Here is a 27,992-nt window from a genome sequence, read left to right on the forward strand (position 1 = left end):
GCCCTCCAACCTTCCAGCCCCAGTCCTCCAACCTCCCAGCCCCAGTCCTCCAACCTCCCAGCCCCAGTCCTCCAACCTCCCAGCCCCAGTCCTCCAACCTCCCAGCCCCAACCCTCCAACCTCCCAGCCCTCCAACCTCCCAGCCCTCCAACCTCCCAGCCCTCCAACCTCCCAGCCCTCCAACCTCCCAGCCCTCCAACCTCCCAGTCCCAGGACTTGGGAACAGATGGGTGAAGTCTGACAGGGTAGGGTCTGGAAGGAACGTGACCTTGTCCTTTCCCACAGCAGCTCAGGCGTGGTCAAAGCACAGGAGTTATCACTGTCACATGTACGGCGTTCTGAATGTACGGCGTTCTGAATGTACGGCGTTCTGAATGTACGGCGTTCTGAATGTACGTACACTATCTGTTCAAAAGTTTGGGGTCACTTAGAAATGTCCTTGTTTTCTTTTAAAGAAAAGCACATTTTTTGACCATTAAAATAACACCAAATTGATCAGAAATACAGTGTAGACATTCTTAATGTTTTAAATGACTATTGTAGCTGGAAACGGCTGATTCTTTTATGGAATATCTACATATTCCATAAAAACACAGGAGTGATGGTTGCTGATAATGGGCCTTTGTATGCCTATGTAGATATTCCATTAAAAAAACATTTTAAACTGCCCTATGCAGAGTTGCAAAGAAAAATACATATCTCAGACTGGCCAATAAAAATAAAAGATTAAGACGGGCAGAAGAACACAGACACTGGACAGGGGAACTCTGCCTAGAAGGCCAGCATCCCGGAGTTGCCTCTTCACTGTTGACATTGAGACTGGTGTTTTGCGGGTACTATTTAATGAAGTTGCCAGTTGAGGACGTGTGAGGCGTCTGTTTCTCAAACTAGACACTAATGTACTTGTCCTCTTCCTCAGTTGTGCACCGGGGCCTCCCACTCCTCTTCCTATTCTGGTTAGAGCCAGTTTGCGCTGTTCTGTGAAGGGAGTAGTACACAGCGTTGTACGAGATCTTCCGTTTCTTGGCAATTTCTCACAAGGAATAGCCTTCATTTCTCAGAACAAGAATAGACTGACGAGTTTCAGAACAAAGTTCTTTGTTTCTGGCCATTTTGAGCCTGTAATCGATCCCACAAATGCTGATGCTCCAGATACTCAACTAGTCTAAAGAAGGCCAGTTTTATTGCTTCTTAAATCAGGACAAGCGTTTTCAGCTGTGCTAACATAATTGCAAAAAGGTTTCTAACGATCAATTAGCCTTTCAAAATTATCAACTTGGATTAGTTAACACAACTTGCCATTTGAACACAGGAGTGATGGTTGCTGATAATGGGCCTCTGTACGCCTATGCAGATATTCCATTTTTTTTTTATCTGCCGTTTCCAGCTACAATAGTCATTTACAACATTAACAATGTCTACACCGTATTTGGGATCAATTTGACGTTATTTAAAAAAAAAACAAGGACATTTCTAAGTGACCCCAAACTTTTGAACGGTAGTGTACACACACACACTGCAAATGATTATTTGTTTATTTATATTCTGTATGCAGGCAGCCACGGTACACTTCTCCTCCTATACTGCTCTCTCTTATTCTCTCATAAGATAATCATATTCATGGTCATTCAAAACAAAAAAGGGGAACAGCCCAGTGACTAATGAATAAGAGAGAGATAGTGGGAAAGAGAGAGAGAAAGAGTACACATAGGGAGTGTATATTGTATGTGTAGTAGAGGTCGACCTCTAATGTGTATGCTGTGATGCAGTGTGTTACTGAATAGAATAGTGTATTTCTAAAAGCTGGTGTGTGTGTTTGTGTGTGTGTTTTATCTCTGATAAGTAGTGTGTGTGTGTGTGTGTGTGTGTGTGTGTGTGTGTGTGTGTGTGTGTGTGTGTGTGTGTGTGTGTGTGTGTGTGTAATACCAAGTGTGTAACTGTGTGTGAAGTGATCTATAGGAACTCTCCAGGCCAGGGATTCACAGTTCCTGTCCACATACAACCAATGTAACATGCACTTCCCACACACACACACACACACACACACACACACACACCCCTACCTGCTGAACACACACACACACACACACACACACACAAAGGAATGTTAACATGTCCTTGTGCATAAATACACAAGCACATACTGTAAACAAACACACTAATCTACAACAGAGTAAATACACAATCTTACACCACCTAGACTACATGCACTGCACACACAAATAAAGCACCCACCACACACAAACATAATCAAGACCATTTATTTAGTCGCAGCACAAGTTATGCCAGGCATGGGGTCATTTCAAACCCCCAAAGAGGAAAAAGATCTGGGTCAAAGTTCAAGTATGAGAGAAACCAAACCCCTGCTCCTCTGCACAGAGCACATTAGGGCCCCCCCCCGAAAATAAAAAATCTGATTGTTGGCCTGATTCCATTATATTTGTACAATTTGCTATAATAAAATAACTTTTCTAATCTATAAATACATTGGATTTTCTAAATCCACAACAATGCCTAAAAACCACATCACGAGACCTATTTTCCCCAGACCTCAAAAGTGAAGAAATTTAGATTTTTTTGGTGTAGTTACCCTTTAAAACAAGTCCAGCACCAGCATGAAGAGCCCGTGTTTGGTGTAGTTACCCTTTAAAACAAGTCCAGCACCAGCATGAAGAGCCCGTGTTTGGTGTAGTTACCCTTTAAAACAAGTCCAGCACCAGCATGAAGAGCCCGTGTTTGGTGTAGTTACCCTTTAAAACAAGTCCAGCACCAGCATGAAGAGCCCGTGTTTGGTGTAGTTACCCTTTAAAACAAGTCCAGCACCAGCATGAAGAGCCTGTGTTTGGTTAGCGGTGTTTCTGTAGAGCTCATGTGATTGCAGTGTTTGCAAAACAAATTGCCACTGGATTGATGCAAATAATATTGATGTCATTGATAAAACCTACTTTGTAGTTATTTAACATTTAATTCTGAAAGCCTTTCCCTCCCTACCAGAAGAAAGGTTATCATTAGCGTTTAACGGCTGAACAAAGTGTAGACACAAACACACACGCATTCCTGCACCGTTTCAGAAAGTTGCAGGAAAATACAAAATCACTGATGCATATAGTTAATGTCATTCACCTGGGCAAATTAAATGCATTTTCTATTAAGTTCAATACATTTAGTTGATTTCCTATTAAGTTCAATACATTTTTGAACATTGTTGAATTCCATTTTAATGTCTGCGCACCGGTTTGTGTCAAGAACAGCAACGCTGCTGGGTTTTACACGCTCAACAGTTTCCCGGATTGAGGCTGTTCTGAGGACAAAAGAAGGGGGTGCAATTCAAGGAATGTGCCCTTAATAGTTTAACACAGTGGTGGTGCTGTACGGTGCTGTCAGAAAGTATTCATACCCCTCAACTTACTCCACGTTTTGTTGTGTTACTAAACGGATGACATTTTTAAAAAATGATCTGTAGTCGGCATGCCAATTCATCACAAAGGTGTTCGATGGGGTTAAGGTCAGGGCTCTGTGCAGGCCAGTCAAGTTCTTAAACACCAATCTCGACAAACCATTTTTTGTACGGACCTCGCTTTGTGCACGGGGGCATGCTGAAACAGGAAAGGGCCTTTCCCAAACAGTTGCCTCAAAGTTGGAAGTACAGAATCTTCTAGAATATCATTGTATGCTGTAGCGTTAAGATTTCCCTTCACTGGAACTAAGGGGCCTAGTCCGAACCATGAAAAACAGCCCCAGACCATTATTCCTCCTCCACCAAACTTTACAGTTGGCAATATGCATTGGGGCAGGTAGCATTGTCCTGGCATCTGCCAAACCCAGAGTCATCTGTCGGACTGCCAGATAGTAAAGTTTGATTCAACACTCGCTTCAAGTCGCTCTGGATAAGAGCGTTTGCTAAATGACTAAAATGTAATGCACTCCAGAGAAGGCATTTCCACTGCTCTAGAGTCCTATGGCGGCGAGCTTATTTGTGTCAAATCGCCAGCTGGCAACCCATCCCTTATGGGATTCATTGACACAAACATTACAATAATTCACTGGGATATAATTCAGTGATAATTGTTCTTCCGGCTTGCCCGCTCCATATGAAGTTGGCTCTTTTACAACGGGGGTCAACGTAAAATACTGCTTGTGGGCGTGGTCGACTGAGTATCTGACGTGAGACAGTGGGCTGAACCACCTATAACAAGCATAGCACTGGTGGGCAGTGACCCCAGACTAGTGCTGGTCATACTAGAGATCAGACAGCCATGTCCTCTCAGCCTACATGTGCCTGCAAGTTCCATCTCAGAGGAGTTCTAGAATGCTCCATCCTGTGAGAACCTGGGGAGGGAAAAATACAAAAATGGCCACCGACTACCATCGTCTAACTAGCCTAACAACTGGTTGGGCCATGTAGCCTTTTTCTTCCCTTCTGTCCTGTGATGAATGTGCAGGAGCAGGGATGCTGTGTGTACCTGGGAGCCACACTTGAAAAGCACAGCCATGTTTGTTGTTCTTTGTTTTTTGCCCCCTCTTCTCTTTTCTCACGGTCTACCCGTTTGCAGGCAGCACTCGTCACGGCCGGGTCCACCTTCCTTCCCTCCCTCCTTCCTTCCTTCCTTCCCTTCCTCCTTCCTTCCCTCCCTCCTTCCTTCCTTTTTTTACACCCTCCGACTGAAAATAAAGTTTAAAGAAAACCACACTGGGCCTCGATGTCAGCGGATGAGAGAGAGAGAGATGGAGCCGCTCCATGTCAGCGGATGAGAGAGAGAGAGATGGAGCCGCTCAATGTCAGCGGATGAGAGAGATGGAGCCGCTCAATGTCAGCGGATGAGAGAGAGAGAGAGATGGAGCCGCTCAATGTCAGCGGATGAGAGAGAGAGAGAGATGGAGCCGCTCAATGTCAGCAGATGAGAGAGAGAGAGAGATGGAGCCGCTCAATGGAAAGTGGATGAGAGAGAGAGAGATGGAGCCGCTCAATGGAAAGTGGATGAGAGAGAGAGAGATGGAGCCGCTCAATGTCAGCAGATGAGAGAGAGAGATGGAGCCGCTCAATGTCAGCAGATGAGAGAGAGAGATGGAGCCGCTCAATGTCAGTGGATGAGAGAGAGAGAGATGGAGCCGCTCAATGTCAGAGGATGAGAGAGAGAGAGATGGAGCCGCTCAATGTCAGCGGATGAGAGAGAGAGAGATGGAGCCGCTCAATGTCAGCGGATGAGAGAGAGAGAGATGGAGCCGCTCAATGTCAGTGGATGAGAGAGAGAGAGATGGAGCCGCTCAATGTCAGCGGATGAGAGAGAGAGAGATGGAGCCGCTCAATGTCAGTGGATGAGAGAGAGAGAGATGGAGCCGCTCAATGTCAGCGGATGAGAGAGAGAGAGATGGAGCCGCTCAATGTCAGCGGATGAGAGAGAGAGAGATGGAGCCGCTCAATGTCAGCGGATGAGAGAGAGAGAGAGATGGAGCCGCTCAATGTCAGTGGATGAGAGAGAGAGAGCCTAGAGAGAGATGGAGCCGCTCAATGTCAGTGGATGAGAGAGAGAGAGATGGAGCCGCTCAATGTCAGCGGATGAGAGGAGAGAGAGATGGAGCCGCTCAATGTCAGTGGATGAGAGAGAGAGAGATGGAGCCGCTCAATGTCAGCTGGATGAGAGAGAGAGAGATGGAGCCGCTCAATGTAAGCGGATGAGAGAGAGAGAGAGATGGAGCCGCTCAATGTAAGCGGGTGAGAGAGAGAGAGGAGGAGGCGCTCAATGTCAGCGGATGAGAGAGAGAGAGATGGAGCCGCTCAATGTCAGCGGATGAGAGAGAGAGAGAGATGGAGCCGCTCAATGTCAGCGGATGAGAGAGGAGAGAGATGGAGCCGCTCAATGTAAGCGGGATGAGAGAGAGAGAGATGGAGCCGCTCAATGTAAGCGGAGTGAGAGAGAGAGGAGAGATGGAGCCGCTCAATGTCAGCGGATGAGGAGAGAGAGAGATGGAGCCGCTCAATGTCAGCGGAGAGAGAGAGAGAGATGGAGCCGCTCAATGTCAGCGGATGATGAGAGAGAGAGATGGAGCCGCTCAATGTCAGCGTATGAGAGAGAGAGAGATGGAGCCGCTCAATGTCAGCGGATGAGAGAGAGAGAGATGGAGCCGCTCAATTGTCAGCGGATGAGAGAGAGAGAGAGATGGAGCCGCTCAATGTCAGCGGATGAGAGAGAGAGAGAGATGGAGCCGCTCATGTCAGCGGATGAGAGAGAGAGAGAGATGGAGCCGCTCAATGTCAGCGGATGAGAGAGAGAGAGAGATGGAGCCGCTCAATGAAAGTGGATGAGAGAGAGAGAGATGGAGCCGCTCAATGTCAGCGGATGAGAGAGAGAGAGATGGAGCCGCTCAATGTCAGCGGATGAGAGAGAGAGAGATGGAGCCGCTCAATGTCAGCGGATGAGAGAGAGAGAGAGATGGAGCCGCTCAATGTCAGCGGATGAGAGAGAGAGAGAGATGGAGCCTGCTCAATGTCAGCGGATGAGAGAGAGAGAGAGATGGAGCCCTCAATGGAAAGTGGATGAGAGAGAGAGAGATGGAGCCGCTCAATGTCAGCGATGAGAGAGAGAGAGATGGAGCGCTCAATGTCAGCGGATGAGAGAGAGAGAGAGATGGAGCGCTCAATGTCAGCGGATGAGAGAGAGAGAGAGATGGAAGCCGCTCAATGTCAGCGGATGAGAGAGAGAGAGATGGAGCCGCTCATGTCAGCGGATGAGAGAGAGAGAGATGGAGCCGCTCAATGTCAGCGGATGAGAGAGAGAGAGATGGAGCCGCTCAATGTCAGCGGATGAGAGAGAGAGAGAGATGGAGCCGCTCAATGTCAGCGGATGAGAGAGAGAGAGAGATGGAGCCGCTCAATGTCAGCGGATGAGAGAGAGAGAGAGATGGAGCCGCTCAATGGAAAGTGGATGAGAGAGAGAGAGATGGAGCCGCTCAATGTCAGCGGATGAGAGAGAGAGAGAGATGGAGCCGCTCAATGTCAGCGGATGAGAGAAGAGAGAGAGATGGAGCCGCTCAATGTCAGCGGATGAGAGAGAGAGAGAGAATGAGCCGCTCAATGTCAGCGGATGAGAGAGAGAGAGATGGAGCCGCTCATGGCAAGTGGATGAGAGAGAGAGAGATGGAGCCGCTCAATGTCAGCGGATGAGAGAGAGAGGATGGAGCCGCTCAATGTCAGCGGATGAGGAGAGAGAGAGGATGGAGCCGCTCCATGTCAGCGGATGAGAGAGAGAGGGATGGAGCCGCTCCATGTCAGCGGATGAGAGAGAGAGAGATGGAGCCGCTCAATGGAAAGTGGATGAGAGAGAGAGAGATGGAGCCGCTCAATGTCAGCGGATGAGAGAGAGAGAGATGGAGCCGCTCAATGTCAGCGGATGAGAGAGAGAGGGATGGAGCCGCTCCATGTCAGCGGATGAGAGAGAGAGATGGAGCCGCTCAATGTCAGCGGATGAGAGAGAGAGAGATGGAGCCGCTCAATGGAAAGCGGGTGAGAGAGAGAGAGATGGAGCCGCTCAATGTCAGCGGATGAGAGAGAGAGAGAGATGGAGCCGCTCAATGTCAGCGGATGAGAGAGAAGAGAGATGGAGCCGCTCAACTGTCAGCGGATGAGAGAGAGAGAGAGATGGAGCCGCTCAATGTCAGCGGATGAGAGAGAGAGAGAGATGGAGCCGCTCAATGGAAAGTGGATGAGAGAGAGAGAGATGAGCCGCTCAATGTCAGCGGATGAGAGAGAGAGAGATGGAGCCCGCTCAATGTCAGCGGATGAGAGAGAGAGAGAGATGGAGCCGCTCAATGTCAGCGGATGAGAGAGAGAGAGAGATGGAGCCGCTCAATGTCAGCGGATGAGAGAGAGAGAGAGATGGAGCCGCTCAATGGAAAGTGGATGAGAGAGAGAGAGATGGAGCCGCTCAATGTCAGCGGATGAGAGAGAGAGAGATGGAGCCGCTCCATGTCAGCGGATGAGAGAGAGAGGGATGGAGCCGCTCCATGTCAGCGCGATGAGAGATGAGAGAGATGGAGCCGCTCAATGGAAAGTGGATGAGAGAGAGAGAGATGGAGCCGCTCAATGTCAGCGGATGAGAGAGAGAGAGATGGAGCCGCTCCATGTCAGCGGATGAGAGAGAGAGGGATGGAGCCGCTCCATGTCAGCGGATGAGAGAGAGAGATGGAGCCGCTCAATGTCAGCGGATGAGAGAGAGAGATGGAGCCGCTCAATGGAAAGCGGGTGAGAGAGAGAGAGATGGAGCCGCTCAATGTCAGCGGATGAGAGAGAGAGAGATGGAGCCGCTCAATGTCAGCGGGATGAGAGAGAGAGAGATGGAGCCGCTCAATGTCAGCGGATGAGAGAGAGAGAGATGGAGCCGCTCAATGTCAGCGGATGAGAGAGAGAGAGAGATGGAGCCGCTCAATGTCAGCGGATGAGAGAGAGAGAGAGATGGAGCCGCTCAATGGAAAGTGGATGAGAGAGAGAGAGATGGAGCCGCTCAATGTCAGCGGATGAGAGAGAGAGAGATGGAGCCGCTCCATGTCAGCGGATGAGAGAGAGAGATGGAGCCGCTCAATGTCAGCGGATGAGAGAGAGAGATGGAGCCGCTCAATGTCAGCGGATGAGAGAGAGAGAGATGGAGCCGCTCAATGTCAGCGGATGAGAGAGAGAGAGAGATGGAGCCGCTCAATGTCAGCGGATGAGAGAGAGAGAGAGATGGAGCCGCTCAATGTCAGCGGATGAGAGAGAGAGAGATGGAGCCGCTCAATGTCAGGCGGATGAGAGAGAGAGAGATGGAGCCGCTCAATGTCAGCGGATGAGAGAGAGAGAGATGGAGCCGCTCAATGTCAGCGGATGAGAGAGAGAGAGAGATGGAGCCGCTCAATGTCAGCGGATGAGAGAGAGAGAGAGATGGAGCCGCTCAATGTCAGCGGATGAGAGAGAGAGAGAGATGGAGCCGCTCAATGGAAAGTGGATGAGAGAGAGAGAGATGGAGCCGCTCAATGTCAGCGGATGAGAGAGAGAGAGAGATGGAGCCGCTCAATGTCAGCGGATGAGAGAGAGAGAGAGATGGAGCCGCTCAATGTCAGCGGATGAGAGAGAGAGAGAGATGGAGCCGCTCAATGTCAGCGGATGAGAGAGAGAGAGAGATGGAGCCGCTCAATGGAAAGTGGATGAGAGAGAGAGAGATGGAGGCCGCTCAATGTCAGCGGATGAGAGAGAGAGAGATGGAGCCGCTCCATGTCAGCGGATGAGAGAGAGAGGGATGGAGCCGCTCCATGTCAGCGGATGAGAGAGAGAGAGATGGAGCCGCTCAATGGAAAGTGGATGAGGAGAGAGAGAGATGGAGCCCGCTCAATGTCAGCGGATGAGAGAGAGAGAGAGATGGAGCCGCTCCATGTCAGCGGATGAGAGAGAGAGGGATGGAGCCGCTCCATGTCAGCGGATGAGAGAGAGAGATGGAGCCGCTCAATGTCAGCGGATGAGAGAGAGAGATGGAGCCGCTCAATGGAAAGCGGGTGAGAGAGAGAGAGATGGAGCCGCTCAATGTCAGCGGTAGAGAGAGAGAGAGATGGAGCCGCTCAATGTCAGCGGATGAGAGAGAGAGAGAGAGATGGAGCCGCTCAATGTCAGCGGATGAGAGAGAGAGAGAGATGGAGCCGCTCAATGTCAGCGGATGAGAGAGAGAGAGAGATGGAGCCGCTCAATGGAAAGTGGATGAGAGAGAGAGAGATGGAGCCGCTCAATGTCAGCGGAATGAGAGAGAGAGAGATGGAGCCGCTCAATGTCAGCGGATGAGAGAGAGAGAGAGATGGAGCCGCTCAATGTCAGCGGATGAGAGAGAGAGAGAGATGGAGCCGCTCAATGTCAGCGGATGAGAGAGAGAGAGAGATGGAGCCGCTCAATGGAAAGTGGATGAGAGAGAGAGAGATGGAGCCGCTCAATGTCAGCGGATGAGAGAGAGAGAGATGGAGCCGCTCCATGTCAGCGGATGAGAGAGAGAGGGATGGAGCCGCTCCATGTCAGCGGATGAGAGAGAGAGAGATGGAGCCGCTCAATGGAAAGTGGATGAGAGAGAGAGAGATGGAGCCGCTCAATGTCAGCGGATGAGAGAGAGAGAGATGGAGCCGCTCCATGTCAGCGGATGAGAGAGAGAGGGATGGAGCCGCTCCATGTCAGCGGATGAGAGAGAGAGATGGAGCCGCTCAATGTCAGCGGATGAGAGAGAGAGATGGAGCCGCTCAATGGAAAGCGGGTGAGAGAGAGAGAGATGGAGCCGCTCAATGTCAGCGGATGAGAGAGAGAGAGATGGAGCCGCTCAATGTCAGCGGATGAGAGAGAGAGAGATGGAGCCGCTCAATGTCAGCGGATGAGAGAGAGAGAGATGGAGCCGCTCAATGTCAGCGGATGAGAGAGAGAGAGAGATGGAGCCGCTCAATGTCAGCGGATGAGAGAGAGAGAGAGATGGAGCCGCTCAATGGAAAGTGGATGAGAGAGAGAGAGATGGAGCCGCTCAATGTCAGCGGATGAGAGAGAGAGAGATGGAGCCGCTCCATGTCAGCGGATGAGAGAGAGAGATGGAGCCGCTCAATGTCAGCGGATGAGAGAGAGAGATGGAGCCGCTCAATGGAAGCGGGTGAGAGAGAGAGAGATGGAGCCGCTCAATGTCAGCGGATGAGAGAGAGAGAGATGGAGCCGCTCAATGTCAGCGGATGAGAGAGAGAGAGATGGAGCCGCTCAATGTCAGCGGATGAGAGAGAGAGAGATGGAGCCGCTCAATGTCAGCGGATGAGAGAGAGAGAGATGGAGCCGCTCAATGTCAGCGGATGAGAGAGAGAGAGAGATGGAGCCGCTCAATGTCAGCGGATGAGAGAGAGAGAGAGATGGAGCCGCTCAATGTCAGCGGATGAGAGAGAGAGAGAGATGGAGCCGCTCAATGTCAGCGGATGAGAGAGAGAGAGAGATGGAGCCGCTCAATGGAAAGTGGATGAGAGAGAGAGAGATGGAGCCGCTCAATGTCAGCGGATGAGAGAGAGAGAGATGGAGCCGCTCAATGTCAGCGGATGAGAGAGAGAGAGAGATGGAGCCGCTCAATGTCAGCGGAATGAGAGAGAGAGAGAGATGGAGCCGCTCAATGTCAGCGGATGAGAGAGAGAGAGAGATGGAGCCGCTCAATGGAAAGTGGATGAGAGAGAGAGAGATGGAGCCGCTCAATGTCAGCGGATGAGAGAGAGAGAGATGGAGCCGCTCCATGTCAGCGGATGAGAGAGAGAGGGATGGAGCCGCTCCATGTCAGCGGATGAGAGAGAGAGAGATGGAGCCGCTCAATGGAAAGCGGATGAGAGAGAGAGAGATGGAGCCGCTCAATGTCAGCGGATGAGAGAGAGAGAGATGGAGCCGCTCCATGTCAGCGGATGAGAGAGAGAGGGATGGAGCCGCTCCATGTCAGCGGATGAGAGAGAGAGATGGAGCCGCTCAATGTCAGCGGATGAGAGAGAGAGATGGAGCCGCTCAATGTCAGCGGATGAGAGAGAGAGAGAGATGGAGCCGCTCAATGTCAGCGGATGAGAGAGAGAGAGAGATGGAGCCGCTCAATGGAAAGTGGATGAGAGAGAGAGAGATGGAGCCGCTCAATGTCAGCGGATGAGAGCGAGAGAGATGGAGCCGCTCAATGTCAGCGGATGAGAGAGAGAGAGAGATGGAGCCGCTCAATGGAAAGTGGATGAGAGAGAGAGAGATGGAGCCGCTCCATGTCAGCGGATGAGAGAGAGAGAGATGGAGCCGCTCAATGTCAGCGGATGAGAGAGAGAGAGATGGAGCCGCTCAATGTCAGCGGATGAGAGAGAGAGAGAGATGGAGCCGCTCAATGTCAGCGGATGAGAGAGAGAGAGAGATGGAGCCGCTCAATGTCAGCGGATGAGAGAGAGAGAGAGAGATGGAGCCGCTCAATGGAAAGTGGATGAGAGAGAGAGAGATGGAGCCGCTCAATGTCAGCGGATGAGAGAGAGAGAGATGGAGCCGCTCCATGTCAGCGGATGAGAGAGAGAGGGATGGAGCCGCTCCATGTCAGCGGATGAGAGAGAGAGAGATGGAGCCGCTCAATGGAAAGTGGATGAGAGAGAGAGAGATGGAGCCGCTCAATGTCAGCGGATGAGAGAGAGAGAGATGGAGCCGCTCCATGTCAGCGGATGAGAGAGAGAGGGATGGAGCCGCTCCATGTCAGCGGATGAGAGAGAGAGATGGAGCCGCTCAATGTCAGCGGATGAGAGAGAGAGATGGAGCCGCTCAATGGAAAGTGGATGAGAGAGAGAGATGGAGCCGCTCAATGTCAGCGGATGAGAGAGAGAGAGATGGAGCCGCTCAATGTCAGCGGATGAGAGAGAGAGAGATGGAGCCGCTCAATGTCAGCGGATGAGAGAGAGAGAGATGGAGCCGCTCAATGTCAGCGGATGAGAGAGAGAGAGATGGAGCCGCTCAATGGAAAGTGGATAAGAGAGAGAGAGATGGAGCCGCTCAATGTCAGCGGATGAGAGAGAGAGAGATGGAGCCGCTCAATGTCAGCAGATGAGAGAGAGAGAGATGGAGCCGCTCAATGGAAAGTGGATGAGAGAGAGAGAGATGGAGCCGCTCAATGTCAGCGGATGAGAGCGAGAGAGATGGAGCCGCTCAATGTCAGCGGATGAGAGAGAGAGAGATGGAGCCGCTCAATGGAAAGTGGATGAGAGAGAGAGAGAGAGAGATGGAGCCGCTCAATGTCAGCGGATGAGAGAGAGATGGAGCCGCTCAATGTCAGCGGATGAGAGAGAGAGAGATGGAGCCGCTCAATGTCAGTGGATGAGAGAGAGAGAGATGGAGCCGCTCAATGTCAGCGGATGAGAGAGAGAGAGATGGAGCCGCTCAATGTCAGCGGATGAGAGAGAGAGAGAGATGGAGCCGCTCAATGTCAGCGGATGAGAGAGAGAGAGATGGAGCCGCTCAATGTCAGCGGATGAGAGAGAGAGAGATGGAGCCGCTCAATGTCAGCAGATGAGAGAGAGAGAGATGGAGCCGCTCAATGGAAAGTGGATGAGAGAGAGAGAGATGGAGCCGCTCAATGTCAGCGGATGAGAGCGAGAGAGATGGAGCCGCTCAATGTCAGCGGATGAGAGAGAGAGAGATGGAGCCGCTCAATGGAAAGTGGATGAGAGAGAGAGAGAGAGAGATGGAGCCGCTCAATGGAAAGTGGATGAGAGAGAGAGAGATGGAGCCGCTCAATGTCAGCGGATGAGAGAGAAAGAGACGGAGCCGCTCAATGTCAGCGGATGAGAGAGAGAGATGGAGCCGCTCAATGGAAAGCGGGTGAGAGAGAGAGAGATGGAGCTGCTCAATGGAAAGCGGGTGAGAGAGAGAGAGATGGAGCCGCTCAATGTCAGCGGATGAGAGAGAAAGAGATGGAGCCGCTCAATGTCAGCGGGTGAGAGAGAGAGAGATGGAGCCGCTCAATGGAAAGCGGGTGAGAGAGAGAGAGATGGAGCTGCTCAATGGAAAGCGGGTGAGAGAGAGAGAGATGGAGCTGCTCAATGGAAAGCGGGTGAGAGAGAGAGAGATGGAGCCGCTCAATGGAAAGCGGATGAGAGAGAGAGAGATGGAGATGACCCGTAATAAGTTTGCAGCCCTGAAGGAGAGAATATTTCATAGCTTTGATCTCTTCCCTATTATTCTACAATGTAGAAAAGAGTAAAAATACAGAAAACGGACGAGAGAGTAGGTGTTCTAAAACTTTTGACCGGTAGTGTAGATATTTTTCTATACATTTTGTTTAGGAAATCAGGTGATAAAAGAGCTGAAAAGACGAGTGCCACTTTAAATAAAAATGTATACTTTTCAGTTTATTGAGATGCCACTATTTCAGTTATGAAATTGGAATGTTCATTTTACTTCCGGATTTGACTTAATTCAATTCAAATTCCCCCCCAAACCTGCTCGGTGATGGGGGGGTGACAATGGTGCCCTGTGTGGTTGGCGGGCGGGTGAGGTGCCTGAAAAACAGTCAACAAGAGAGCACAGCCCTCCACAGCCGTACGAACTTCGACCTGGAAAACTCCCTTTGTTGCGCAAGAGGCCGTCTATGGGGCCAAACAACATTCACAATAACAGAACACCGTGTGCCAGAGGAACAGATATCACTCATCTTGGAGGAGACCTGCTGTTGATACTCTCTCAGCTTTCTCTCTGTCGGTCTCTCTCTCTCTCCATCCGCTTAGCCACTCAGAGAGCATTACTCTCTTCATTAGAGGACTTTCCTCCATCTCCCTCCCTCCCTATCAGGACACCTCAGGTGACAGAAACCTTGTTAAAGGCAGTTACCAAGGCTTCTAAAACAACATCAAACACTGGCTCACATGTTACTATTTATGAACAACCCCCCTTCCCCGGTCTGGAACAAACCTAAAGCTATCCACAAAGACCAGAGGATGTTACTGGAACAAACCTAAAGCTATCCACAAAGACCAGAGGACATTACTGGAACAAACCTAAAGCTATCCACAAAGACCAGAGGATGTTACTGGAACAAACCTAAAGCTATCCACAAAGACCAGAGGACATTACTGGAACAAACCTAAAGCTATCCACAAAGACCAGAGGACATTACTGGAACAAACCTAAAGCTATCCACAAAGACCAGAGGACATTACTGGAACAAACCTAAAGCCATCCACAAAGACCAGAGGACGTTACTGGAACAAACCTAAAGCCATCCACAAAGACCAGAGGACATTACTGGAACAAACCTAAAGCTATCCACAAAGACCAGAGGACGTTACTGGAACAAACCTAAAGCCATCCACAAAGACCAGAGGACATTACTGGAACAAACCTAAAGCTATCCACAAAGACCAGAGGACGTTACTGGAACAAACCTAAAGCTATCCACAAAGACCAGAGGACGTTACTGGAACAAACCTAAAGCCATCCACAAAGACCAGAGGACATTACTGGAACAAACCTAAAGCTATCCACAAAGACCAGAGGACGTTACTGGAACAAACCTAAAGCTATCCACAAAGACCAGAGGACGTTACTGGAACAAACCTAAAGCCATCCACAAAGACCAGAGGACATTACTGGAACAAACCTAAAGCCATCCACAAAGACCAGAGGACATTACTGGAACAAACCTAAAGCCATCCACAAAGACCAGAGGGCATTACTGGAACAAACCTAAAGCTATCCACAAAGACCAGAGGACGTTACTGGAACAAACCTAAAGCTATCCACAAAGACCAGAGGACGTTACTGGAACAAGCCTAAAGCTATCCACAAAGACCAGAGGGCATTACTGGAACAACCCTAAAGCTATCCACAAAGACCAGAGGGCATTACTGGAACAAACCTAAAGCTATCCACAAAGACCAGAGGACGTTACTGGAACAAGATAATAGAAAATTCCATCGCTATTTACATTTTTTTATAATTTTTTTTTTTTAAAAGTGCATTTAACAAGGCAAGTCAGTTAAGAACAAATTCTTATTTATAATGACAGCCTTTACAACATTACAACCTGCAATAAGATGTTACAGTTCATATGAGGAAATCAGTCAATAGAAATACATTCTTTAGGCTCTAATCTATGGTTTCACATGACTGGGAATACAGATATGCATCTGTTGACCACAGATACCTTAAAAAAGAAAAGGTAGGGGCGTGGATCAGAAAACCAGTCAGTATCTGGTGTGACCATCATTTGCCTCATGCAGCGAGACACATCTCCTTCACATAGAGTTAAATCAGGCTGTTGATTGTGGCCTGTGGAATGTTGTCCCACTCCTCTTTAATTGCTGGATATTAGCTGGAACTGGAACACGCTGTCGTACACGTCGATCCAGAGCATCCCAAACATGCTCAATGGTTGACATGTCTGTTGAGTATGCAGGGCATGGAATAACTGGGGCATTTTCAGCTTCCAGGAATTGTGTACAGATCCTTGTGACATGGGGCCGTGCATTATCATGCTGAAACATGAGGTGATGGCGGCGGATGAATGGCACGAAATCGGGCCTCAGGATCTCGTCACTGTATCCCTGTGCACTCAAATTGCTATCGATTCATCCGTGAACAGCACACTTCTCCAATGTGCCAACGGCCATCAAAAGTGAGCATCTGCCCACTGAAGTCGGTTACGACGCCAAACTGCAGTCAGATCAAGACCCTGGTGAGGAGGACGGGCACGCAGATGAGCTTCCCTAAGATGGTTTCTGACAGTTTGTGCAGAAATTCTTTGGTTGTGCAAACCCACAGTTTCATCAGCTGTCCGGATGACTGGTCTCAGACGATGCCACAGGTGAAGAAGCCGGATGTGGAGGTACTGGGCTGGCGTGGTTACACGTGGTCTGCGGTTCGGAGGTCAGTTGGACGTACTGACAAATTCTGTAAGAGGTGGCTGATGGAAGAGAAATTAACTTTAAATTCTCTAGCAAAAGCTCTGCTGGGCATTCCTGCAGTCAGCATGCCAATTGCACACTCCCTCAAAACTTGAGACTTCTATGGCATTGTGTTGTGCGACAAAACTGCACATTTTAGAGTGGCCTTTTATTGTTCCCAGCACAAGGTGCACCTGTGTAATGATCATGCTGTTTAATCAGCTTCTTGATATGCCACACCTGTCAGGTGGATGGATTATCTTGGTAAAGTGGGCTCACTAACAGGGATGTAAACATATTTGTGCACAAAATATTTTTGTGCGTACAGAAAATTTCTGCTATCTTATTTCAGCTCATTTATATTTTAGTTTGTGTATTTATACAATTCTATAAACTCTTGGAAAGTTAATATTTAATCTAATCATGATCTTGAGCCCTTTTCAAATCTAACTTTTGATCCAGGAAATGCCTGAAATCTAGGCCAGTTCATTTATTTATATATTTCTAAGACTTGCATATTGATTTTCGGTCTGAGCCTGAACACACGGAGAAACACCATGCCAGCGCCATTCAATCAACCAGCAAAACCCACGACCACTAGTGACAGCTTGTAAAAGCAGAGGAAATTGCAGTCTGAGCAAAACCTAGGAGAAGAATGACCTGCTCCACTCCTCTATGCTAGCTAGGCTACCTGCCCGTTACCGTACAGAAACAGACAGAGCTGCCTGGCCAATGAATGTCACTTCTCATCAGGCTACTGATGACCAAGGACTATTTTAAAATGACATTTGTTCCTTTAGCATCTTCTTCCAACTGCCACACACTCAAAACACTTCGCCTACGTCCCAAATAGAACCATATTCCCTATTTAGTGCACTACCTTTGACCAGGGCCCATAGGGCAGTGCACTATATAGAGAATAGGGTGCCATTTGGGACTCAGAGGATTGTTTCCATCTCCTCTGTCTGTGGACATTAAGTGGTCTCTGTGATGTGAGGGGGGAAACATGGTTCAGCCATAGCATCACTTAGTTACAACTCAAGTCCAGGCACTGTACTGAACACAGTAAAAACACTACAATTACTACTATAGTCCAGGCACTGAACACAGTAAAAACACTACAATTACTACTATAGTCCAGGCACTGTACTGAACACAGTAAAAACACCACAATTACTACTATAGTCCAGGCACTGTACTGAACACAGTAAAAACACTAATTACTACTATAGTCCAGGCACTGTACTGTACTGAACACAGTAAAAACACTACAATTACTACTCATTACCGAGTTTAGTTAGTTGGTTAGACACTATAGAGTATAGTTAGTCACTACAGAGTTTAGCGAGTCAGTCACTACAGAGTTTAGTGAGTCAGTCACTACAGAGTTTAGTGAGTTAGTCACTACAGAGTTTAGTGAGTTAGTCACTACAGAGTTTAGTCACTACAGAGTTTAGCGAGAAACAGGGAGAGACAGAGAGCGAGAGAGAGTGAGAGACAGAGAAACAGGGAGAGACAGAGAGCGAGAGAGAGACACAGAGACACAGAGAGAGACAGACAGACAGAGAGACGAGCCGCATGTGTGCATACTGTTGGTACATTGCGCAACCACGCAAGTAAATAGCACCCCGCCCTCCATTAGTTACACCCCGCCCTCCATTAGTTACACCCCGCCCTCCATTAGTTACACCCCGCCCTCCATTAGTTACACCCCGCCCTCCATTAGTTACACCCCGCCCTCCATTAGTTACACCCCGCCCTCCATTAGTTACACCCCGCCCTCCATTAGTTACATGAGGTGCCTTTCAGAAGTCAAAGACAAACCCGTCTAGTACTGCTCCAGAGCGGTAGAGGAGGACGTAATGCAGGAAGTGTGGAGGGGGCTTGGGCAATGGTGGAGGGAGCTTGGGCAATGGTGGAGGGGGCTTGGGCAATGGTGGAGGGGGCTTGGGCAATGGTGGAGGGGTAGATAGAACACGTGTCAGATGAAAGGAGGGAACAGGAGCTCTCTCACTCTCTCCTTGGCTGAGGAGACACACTGTCACACACACACACACCTCGCTGTACATGTGAGAGGCATTGCATAATGTTTTAGAAATGGCTCCTGCTTGCCGTACACCGCTTGACTAAACTAGTGCCCATCACATGATGGGGAGAAGACCGTCACAGCTGCCCTTTCCCTAGCCGGGGACACCACTCTCTCATAGTGACGCTGCCCTTTCCCTAGCCGGGGACACCACTCTCTCATAGTGACGCTGCCCTTTCCCTAGCCAGGGACACCACTCTCTCATAGTGACGCTGCCCTTTCCCTAGCCAGGGACACCACTCTCTCATAGTGACGCTGCCCTTTCCCTAGCCAGGGACACCACTCTCTCATAGTGACGCTGCCCTTTCCCTAGCCAGGGACACCACTCTCTCATAGTGATGGGGGACAAAAATCGATAGTTACACATCACAATATTATTTTTGGGATGATATTATTTCGACATTTGACGATTTTGTTTGTAGTTTTTTTGCTACTGTAGGTAGTATAATCACTAGAGGTCGACCGATTAAATCGGAATGGCCGATTAATTAGGGCCGATTTCAAGTTTTCATAACAATCGGAAATCGGTATTTTTGGACGCCGATTTTTTTTATTTTTTTTACCTTTATTTAACTAGGCAAGTCAGTTAAGACATTCTTATTTTCAATGACGGCCTAGGAACGGTGGGTTAACTGGCTTGTTCAGGGGCAGAACGACAGATTTTTACCTTGTCAGCTCAGGGATTCAATCTTGCAACCTTACGGTTAACTAGGCCAACGCTCTAACCACCTGCTTTACATTGCACTCCACGAGGAGCCTGCCTGTTACGCGAATGCAGTAAGAAGCCAAGGTAAGTTGCTAGCTAGCATTAAACTTATCTTATAAAAAACAATAAATCAATCATAATCACTAGTTAACTACACATGGTTGATGATATTACTAGTTTATCTAGCCTGTCCTGCGTTGCATATAATCGCTTAGGTACACATTGCTCCAACCATAAACATCAATGCCTTCCTTAAAATCAATACACAAGTATATATTTTTAAACCTGCATATTTAGTTAATATTGCCTGCTAACATGAATTTCTTTTAACTAGGGAAAATGTGTCACTTCTCTTGCAAACAGAGTCAGGGTATATGCAGCAGTTTGGGCCGCCTGGCTCGTTGCGAACTGTGAAGACTATTTCTTCCTAACAAAGACAGCCGACTTCGCCAAACGGGGGATGATTTAACAAAAAGCGCATTTGTGAAAATATAAATACGGCCGTTGAGGTTGTTAAATACTTTGAACACTAGTCTGAGCCCTAGAAACAACAACAGACGCTATAATCCCCATCACAAAATAATAACCATTCTCAGTGCCTTACAATAGCAGCCATTTTGTCTCTCTCTGCACCGGGAAGACTGACTGACCAACCGACTGTTACTAGCTTGTGTTATATAGACAGACTGACTGACTGACTGAACTGAGTGAACTAGCCTGTGTTCTGACACACAGATACTAGCTGAGTGAACTAGCCTGTGTTCTAACACACAGATACTAGCTGAGTGAACTAGCCTGTGTTCTAACACACAGATACTAGCTGAGTGAACTAGCCTGTGTTCTGACACACAGATACTAGCTGAGTGAACTAGCCTGTGTTCTGACACACAGATACTAGCTGAGTGAACTAGCCTGTGTTCTAACACACAGATACTAGCTGAGTGAACTAGCCTGTGTTCTAACACACAGATACTAGCTGAGTGAACTAGCCTGTGTTCTAACACACAGATACTAGCTGAGTGAACTAGCCTGTGTTCTAACACACAGATACTAGCTGAGTGAACTAGCCTGTGTTCTGACACACAGATACTAGCTGAGTGAACTAGCCTGTGTTCTGACACACAGATACTAGCTGAGTGAACTAGCCTGTGTTCTGACACACAGATACTAGCTGAGTGAACTAGCCTGTGTTCTAACACACAGATACTAGCTGAGTGAACTCAAATCAAATCTATTTTTATTTGTCACATGCGCCGAATACAACCTTACCGTGAAATGCTTACTTACAAGCCCTTAACCAATAATACCGTTTAAAAACAAAATACATTTTTTTACTTTAGTTTAAGTAACACAAAATAACAATAACGAGGCTATACACTGTGTGCACAATTATTAGGCAAGTGAATATTCTGATCTTATCATTATTTCTATTCACATTTTCGAACTCCAAACCATATAAACTTGAATGCTTATTGGATTTACTCATTTTCATGTGATATGTATTTGTGTAATGAGGGAGTGGCGAAAGTGTATAACACCTTATATCAAGGTGTGCATAATTATTAGGCAGCCTCATTACCTCAGGTAAAATGGGCCAAAAAATGAATTTAACTGACACTGAAAAGCCAAAAATGTAAAATGCCTTTCAGACAGATGATGTACAGAGTCAATGTGGAGGCTATATACAGGGGGTACAGGTACAGAGTCAATGTGGAGGCTATATACAAGGGGTACCGGTACAGAGTCAATGTGGAGGCTATATACAGGGGGTACAGGTACAGAGTCAATGTGGAGGCTATATACAGGGTGTTACGGTACAGAGTCAATGTGGAGGCTATATACAGGGGGTACCGGTACAGAGTCAATGTGGAGGCTATATACAGGGGGTACGGTACAGAGTCAATGTGGAGGCTATATACAGGGTGTTACGGTACCGAGTCAATGTGGAGGCTATATACAGGGTGTTACGGTACCGAGTCAATGTGGAGGCTATATACAGGGGGTACCGATACAGAGTCAAGTGGAGGCTATATACAGGGGGTACCAGTACAGAGTCAATGTGGAGGCTATATACAGGGGGTACCGGTACAGAGTCAAGTGGAGGCTATATACAGGGGGGTACCAGTACAGAGTCAATGTGGAGGCTATATACAGGGGGTACCAGTACAGAGTCAATGTGGAGGCTATATACAGGGGGTACCGGTACAGAGTCAATGTGGAGGCTATATGCAGGGGGTACCGGTACAGAGTCAATGTGGAGGCTATATACAGGGGGTATCGGTACAGAGTCAATGTGGAGGCTATATACAGGGGGTATCGGTACAGAGTCAATGTGGAGGCTATATACAGGGGGTACCAGTACAGAGTCAATGTGGAGGCTATATACAGGGGGTACCAGTACAGAGTCAATGTGGAGGCTATATACAGGGGGTACCGGTACAGAGTCAATGTGGAGGCTATATACAGGGGGTACCGGTACAGAGTCAATGTGGAGGCTATATACAGGGGGGTCCCAGTACAGAGTCAATGTGGAGGCTATATACAGGGGGTACCAGTACAGAGTCAATGTGGAGGCTATATACAGGGGGTACCGGTACAGTCAATGTGGAGGCTATATACAGGGGGTACCGGTACAGAGTCAATGTGGAGGCTATATACAGGGGGGTACCGGTACAGAGTCAATGTGGAGGCTATATACAGGGGGTACCGGTACAGAGTCAATGTGGAGGCTATATACAGGGGGTATCGGTACAGAGTCAATGTGGAGGCTATATACAGGGGGTACCGGTACAGAGTCAATGTGGAGGCTATAAACAGGGAGTACCGGTACAGAGTCAATGTGGAGGCTATATACAGGGGGTACCGGTACAGAGTCAATGTGGAGGCTATATACAGGGGGGTCCCAGTACAGAGTCAATTTTATTTATTTATTTTTATTTATTTCACCTTTATTTAACCAGCTAGGCAAGTTGAGAACAAGTTCTCATTTACAATTGCGACCTGGCCAAGATAAAGCAAAGCAGTTCGACAACATACAACAACACAGAGTTACACATGGAGTAAACAACATACAGTCAATAATACAGTAGAAAAAAAAATAAGACTATATACAATGTGAGCAAATGATGTGAGATAAGGGAGGTAAAAGCAAAAAAATGCCATGGTGGCAAAGTAAATAAAGTATAGCAAGAAAAACACTGGAATAGTAGATTTGTAGTTTGAAGAAAGTTCAAAGTTCAAATATAAATAATATGGTGCAAAGGAGCAAAATAAATAAAATAAATAAATACAGTAGGGGAAGAGGTAGTAGTTTGGGCTAAATTATAGATGGGCTATGTACAGGTGCAGTGATCTGTGAGCTGCTCTGACAGCTGGTGCTTAAAGCTAGTGAGGGAGATAAGTGTTTCCAATTTCAGAGATTTTTGTAGTTCGTTCCAGTCGTTGGCAGCAGAGAACTGGAAGGAGAGACGACCAAAGGAGGAGTTGGCTTTAGGGGTGACCAGAGAGATATACCTGCTGGAGCGCGTGCTACAGGTATGTGCTGCTATGGTGACCAGTGAGCGGAGATAAGAGGGGACTTTACCTAGCAGGGTCATGTAGATGACCTGGAGCCAATGTGTTTGGCGACGATTATGAAGTGAAGGCCAGCCAATGAGAGCATACAGATCGCAGTGGTGGGTTGTATATGGGGCTTTGGTGACAAAACGGATGGCACTGTGATAGACTGCATCCAGCTTGTTGAGTAGGGTATTGGAGGCTATTTTGTAAATGACATCGCCGAAGTCGAGGATCGGTAGGATGGTCAGTTTTACGAGGGTATGTTTGGCAGCATGAGTGAAGGATGCTTTGTTGCGAAATAGGAAGCCAATTCTAGATTTCACTTTGGATTGGAGATGATTGATGTGAGTCTGGAAGGAGAGTTTACAGTCTAACCAGACACCTAGGTATTTGTAGTTGTCCACAAATTCTAAGTTAGAACCGTCCAGAGAAGTGATGCTGGACAGGCGGGCAGGTGCAGGCAGCGATCGGTTGAAGAGCATGCATTTAGTTTTACTTGTGTTTAGGAGCAGTTGGAGGCCACGGAAGGAGAGTTGAATGGCATTGAAGCTCGTCTGGAGGGTTGTTAACACAGTGTCCAAAGAAGGGCCAGAAGTATACAGAATGGTGTCGTCTGCGTAGAGGTGGATCAGAGATTCACCAGCAGCAAGAGCGACATCATTTATGTATACAGAGAAAAGAGTTGGCCCAAGAATTGAACCCTGTGGTACCCCCATAGAGACTGCCAGAGGTCCAGACAGTAGGCCCTCCGATTTGACACACTGAACTCTGTCAGAGAAGTAGTTGGTGAACCAGGCGACGCAATCGTTTGAGAAACCAAGGCTACTAAGTCTGCCGATGAGGATGTGGTGATTAACAGAGTCAAAAGCTTTGGCCAGGTCAATGAATACGGCAGCACAGTATTGTTTCTTATCGATGGCGGTTACGATGTCGTTTAGGACCTTGAGCGTGGCTGAGGTGCACCCATGACCAGCTCTGAAACCAGATTGCATAGCGGAGAGGGTGCGGTGGGATTCGAAATAGTCGGTAATCTGTTTGTTGACTTGGCTTTCGAAGACCTTAGAAAGGCAGGGTAGGATGGATATAGGTCTGTAGCAATTTGGGTCAAGAGTGTCACCTCCTTTGAAGAGGGGGATGACAGCAGCTGCTTTCCAATCTATGGGAATCTCAGACGACACGAAAGAGAGGTTGAACAGGCTAGTAATAGGGGTTGCAATAATTTCGGCAGATAATTTTAGAAAGAAAGGGAGGCTATATACAGGGGGTACCGGTACAGAGTCAATGTGGAGGCTATATACAGGGGGTACCGGTACAGAGTCAATGTGGAGGCTAAATACAGGGGGGGTACCGGTACAGAGTCAATATGGAGGCTATATACAGGGTGTTACGGTACAGAGTCAATGTGGAGGCTATATACAGGGGGTACCGGTACAGAGTCAATGTGGAGGCTGTATACAGGGGGGGTACCGGTACAGAGTCAATGTGGAGGCTAAATACAGGGGGGGTACCGGTACAGAGTCAATATGGAGGCTATATACAGGGGGGGTACCGGTACAGAGTCAGTGTGGGGGTACAGGTTAGTTGAGGTAATTTGTACATGTTGGTAGGGGTGAAGTGACTATGCATAGATAATAAACAGCGAGTAGCAGCAGTGTAAAAACAAAACTGATTCTTACAGACACGCGAACAAACTGATTTATACACACACTGAACCGTCATATAAACTGACACACACACACACACACACACACACACTGAGAAGAGGGGGGATGACAGCAGGGGAGAGCACAGGCTGCTCCTTTCCCCATCAAATGCATTTCCTCTATCCAATGATAGTCTGCCTGATAACTTTAAATTGCAAACTAGGTATCTCTCCCCCCCCCCTCATCCCAGATGGGGAGTTGGCATAACCCGTGGCATACTATAGAAAGAACAACGATCCCTCGCTGTTATGAACATGATTCATCCAAATGAAATCTCTCTTCCATAATCATCTGTCTGCCGCTCTCTCATCCACCCTGATACCTAACAGACAGACAGCTCCAGAGACTTCCTGCTTTACAGGAGGTGAAATGACTCAGAGGGAAAGTCAGACATCCAGAGGCAGAGTTGAAGTTCTTCTATATGTAACAATATATAACCTTATCTCAATCTACAAGTTCATACAGGTAACACGGATTCAATTGGATGAAAATGCCAAGCACACAGGCATACACCTTCATAGATTCACATTATGCCAAGCACAGGCATACACCTTCATAGATTCACATTATGCCAAGCACACAGGCATACACCTTCATAGATTCACATTATGCCAAGCACACAGGCATACACCTTCATAGATTCACATTATGCCAAGCACACAGGCATACACCTTCATAGATTCACATTATGCCAAGCACACAGGCATACACCTTCATAGATTCACATTATGCCAAGCACACAGGCATACACCTTCATAGATTCACATTATGCCAAGCACACAGGCATACACCTTCATAGATTCACATTATGCCAAGCACACAGGCATACACCTTCATAGATTCACATTATGCCAACTGAACATATGGCACGTAACAGGAAAGGAACCAAAGAAAACGGAGTGGGGCTACAAATGTTTGAGTTATCAACATTTCTATTCAGTTCTCTGTATTGTGTGTTCTTTACCAGACTGAGTAACTAAAAGTAACTAAACTTACTTCTCTGGCAGTGGTTCTGAGTCCAGCAGCGCTCTCCAAACTGTCCGTTGATGGTGGTCTGGGGACAGGTGGTCTTCCCCTGGGCCGTGCCTGGACAGACGTCCCCACACTCCTGGTTGTTCTTATTGGACACGATGTAGTTGTCCTCCACCGTGTCCAGGATCTTGGACCAGTCCAGGGTAGAGAGGTAGCAGAGGTCCGGGTTCTTCTCCAACCTCACGGCTCCTCTAGTGATGTTCATGAGGCTGTGGAGCCCCAGCTCCTTCAGGTGCACCATCTCAAACAGAACCAGGGCGTAGTTGAAGAACAGGTTGTTGCCTCGGATCACCGTCAGGTTGGGGAACAGGTCGCTGAGGGATTCCAGACCGTAGACCCTGAACAGGAGGAGGTAGTCGGTGACCACGGTCAGCTTGGGGTAGCTGATTCCCCTAAAGTCCTTTGTCTTGAACATGAGGAGGATCTTCAAGTGGCCCTCGATTACCGTGCAGTTCTCTAACAACTGCAGGTTGGTCACGTTGTTACGAATGTCCTTACTCTGACAGACTGGAGAAGAGAGAAGAGGAGACATGTTAGTAACCATCTTGATAAGCAGTGGTTCATTGAATGACAGTAATTTAACCGATTTAAGACAAGAACATAAAAATAAAAGTTGCAGTAACGTCGGTTAGTGTTGGATTTAAGACACACGGATGAGTGTAAAATAAAAATAAAGAATACAAGCGGGAGATACCATCATTGCCTTCCCTCTTCCAGCTACAACCATGAAACACAAATATTTTACACACAAGAGAATCAAGCCATTCATAGGGCCGCTGCATTCTCTTAGATAGCTACTGCACGGCACCGCTTGGATTGGACTGGATTTCCCCTCAGTTAAGTTACATACTCTTACCTGAATTAACAGGCATCAAAGAGCTAATTTCACAAATTAACTTTTAACAAGCAACACCTGTTAATAGAAATGCATTCCAGGTGACTACCTCATGAAGCTGGTTGAGAGAATGCCAAGAGTGCGCAAAAGCTGTCATCAAGGCAAAGGGTGGCTACTTTGTACAATGTCAAATATAAAATCTATTTTGATTAACATTTTTTTGGTTACTACATGATTCCATGTGTTATTTCATAGTTTTGATGTCTTCACTATTCTTCTACAATGTAGAATATATATATATATATATTCTACATTGTACATTGTACATTTCTGGATGTATGTACATCCAGAAATGTACATACATACATACTAGCAGAAATGTATGTATGTATGTATGTATGTATGTATGTATGTATGTATGTATGTATGTATGTATGTATGTATGTATGTATATATATATGTATACACACACACACATACATACTAGCAGAAATGTATGTATGTACATTTCTGGATGTACATTTCTGGATGTACATACACACACACACACAGTTTTTTAAAAGATATCTTCCTTTATTACTTTCTAACCCTACCACCCGTCCCATAATTGGAGTAAAATAGTGAACAACAACCCTTAGGCTTCTACCTCCATCTTATAAATACTATATACATTTTACGGGTACAGTCTATTGTACAATAGTTATATTTTGTTTGTTTTTACTCCTGTCCTTCCTCTAACCTCACCCATCTATTTCTACCACAAAAGTTATGAACCTATATAGGTTTTACGGACACAGTATGTTTCACATTAGTTATCTTGTTGTTATTAATTGTTATTAGTCCCAACCTTCAGCTCTATTCAACCCCTCCCATCTATCAACACCATCCATATTGGATTTATATTTGCCATATATTTGTCAACTGTTCTGTGATGTGTTACAAAATTCTATTCTCATAATTTCTACAGATTGTAAATTAAACATTTTGCTAAAAGTATTATATTATTGATCGATTGACTATGACTTTTCAAATTACCCAGTATAGCTATCTGCAGCGTTAGCTCCAGGTAAATATTGCAATTCTTCAGCCATTCCTGTACCTGTGACCAAAAACAAGCTACATTATGAACAGTACCAAAACAAATGATCTAATGATTCTGTCTCTTCACAGCAACATCTGCAGATCTGGGAAGGTTGTATCCCCCATATATAACATTCTATTGGTTGCAAGATTTTTGTATAATAATTTAAATAAATAAATTATACGTTTTTTTTTAATTTATCACAATTTTCTTTAACCAATTATGGTCTATAATGCAGGGCCGACAGACAAGTTCCCTACTTTTTCCCACTTCCACTTTCATTTTACATTTTCTGCGGTAATGCTGCAATTAGTTGGTTGTAATTTTGGGTAGAGCAGACATTTCCATATATTTTTGTTAGCTGCATGTGTGACAACTCCACCAGTCATATTTACGATATAATTTACAAAGATTATACTTTTTTAACCTCTTTGGTATAGGGGGCAGTATTGAGAATTTTGGAAAAAATATGTTCCCATTTTTAACTGCCTCCTACACCAACTCAGAAGCTAGAATGTGCATATTATTGTTCAGGTTTGGATAGAAAACACTCTGAATTTTCTAAAACTGTTTGAATGGTGTCTGTGAGT

At 47.1% G+C, this 27,992-nt stretch overlaps 1 protein-coding gene across 3 annotated transcripts in view; it reads right to left on the minus strand.

The window, feature by feature from the left end:
- The window catches only part of LOC115158830 (insulin receptor-like), a 178,533-nt gene that overhangs the window by 107,991 nt on the left and 42,550 nt on the right, over positions 1–27,992 (minus strand). For all 3 annotated transcript variants that reach the window (XM_029708186.1, XM_029708185.1, XM_029708184.1), the window contains exon 2: positions 25,451–25,993. In XM_029708186.1, coding sequence (XP_029564046.1) covers positions 25,451–25,993 — 543 coding nt within the window. The remainder of the gene's footprint in view (positions 1–25,450; positions 25,994–27,992) is intronic.

Source organism: Salmo trutta, chromosome 22, assembly GCF_901001165.1.
Source record: "Salmo trutta chromosome 22, fSalTru1.1, whole genome shotgun sequence".
NCBI classification, from domain to species: Eukaryota; Metazoa; Chordata; class Actinopteri; order Salmoniformes; family Salmonidae; genus Salmo; species Salmo trutta.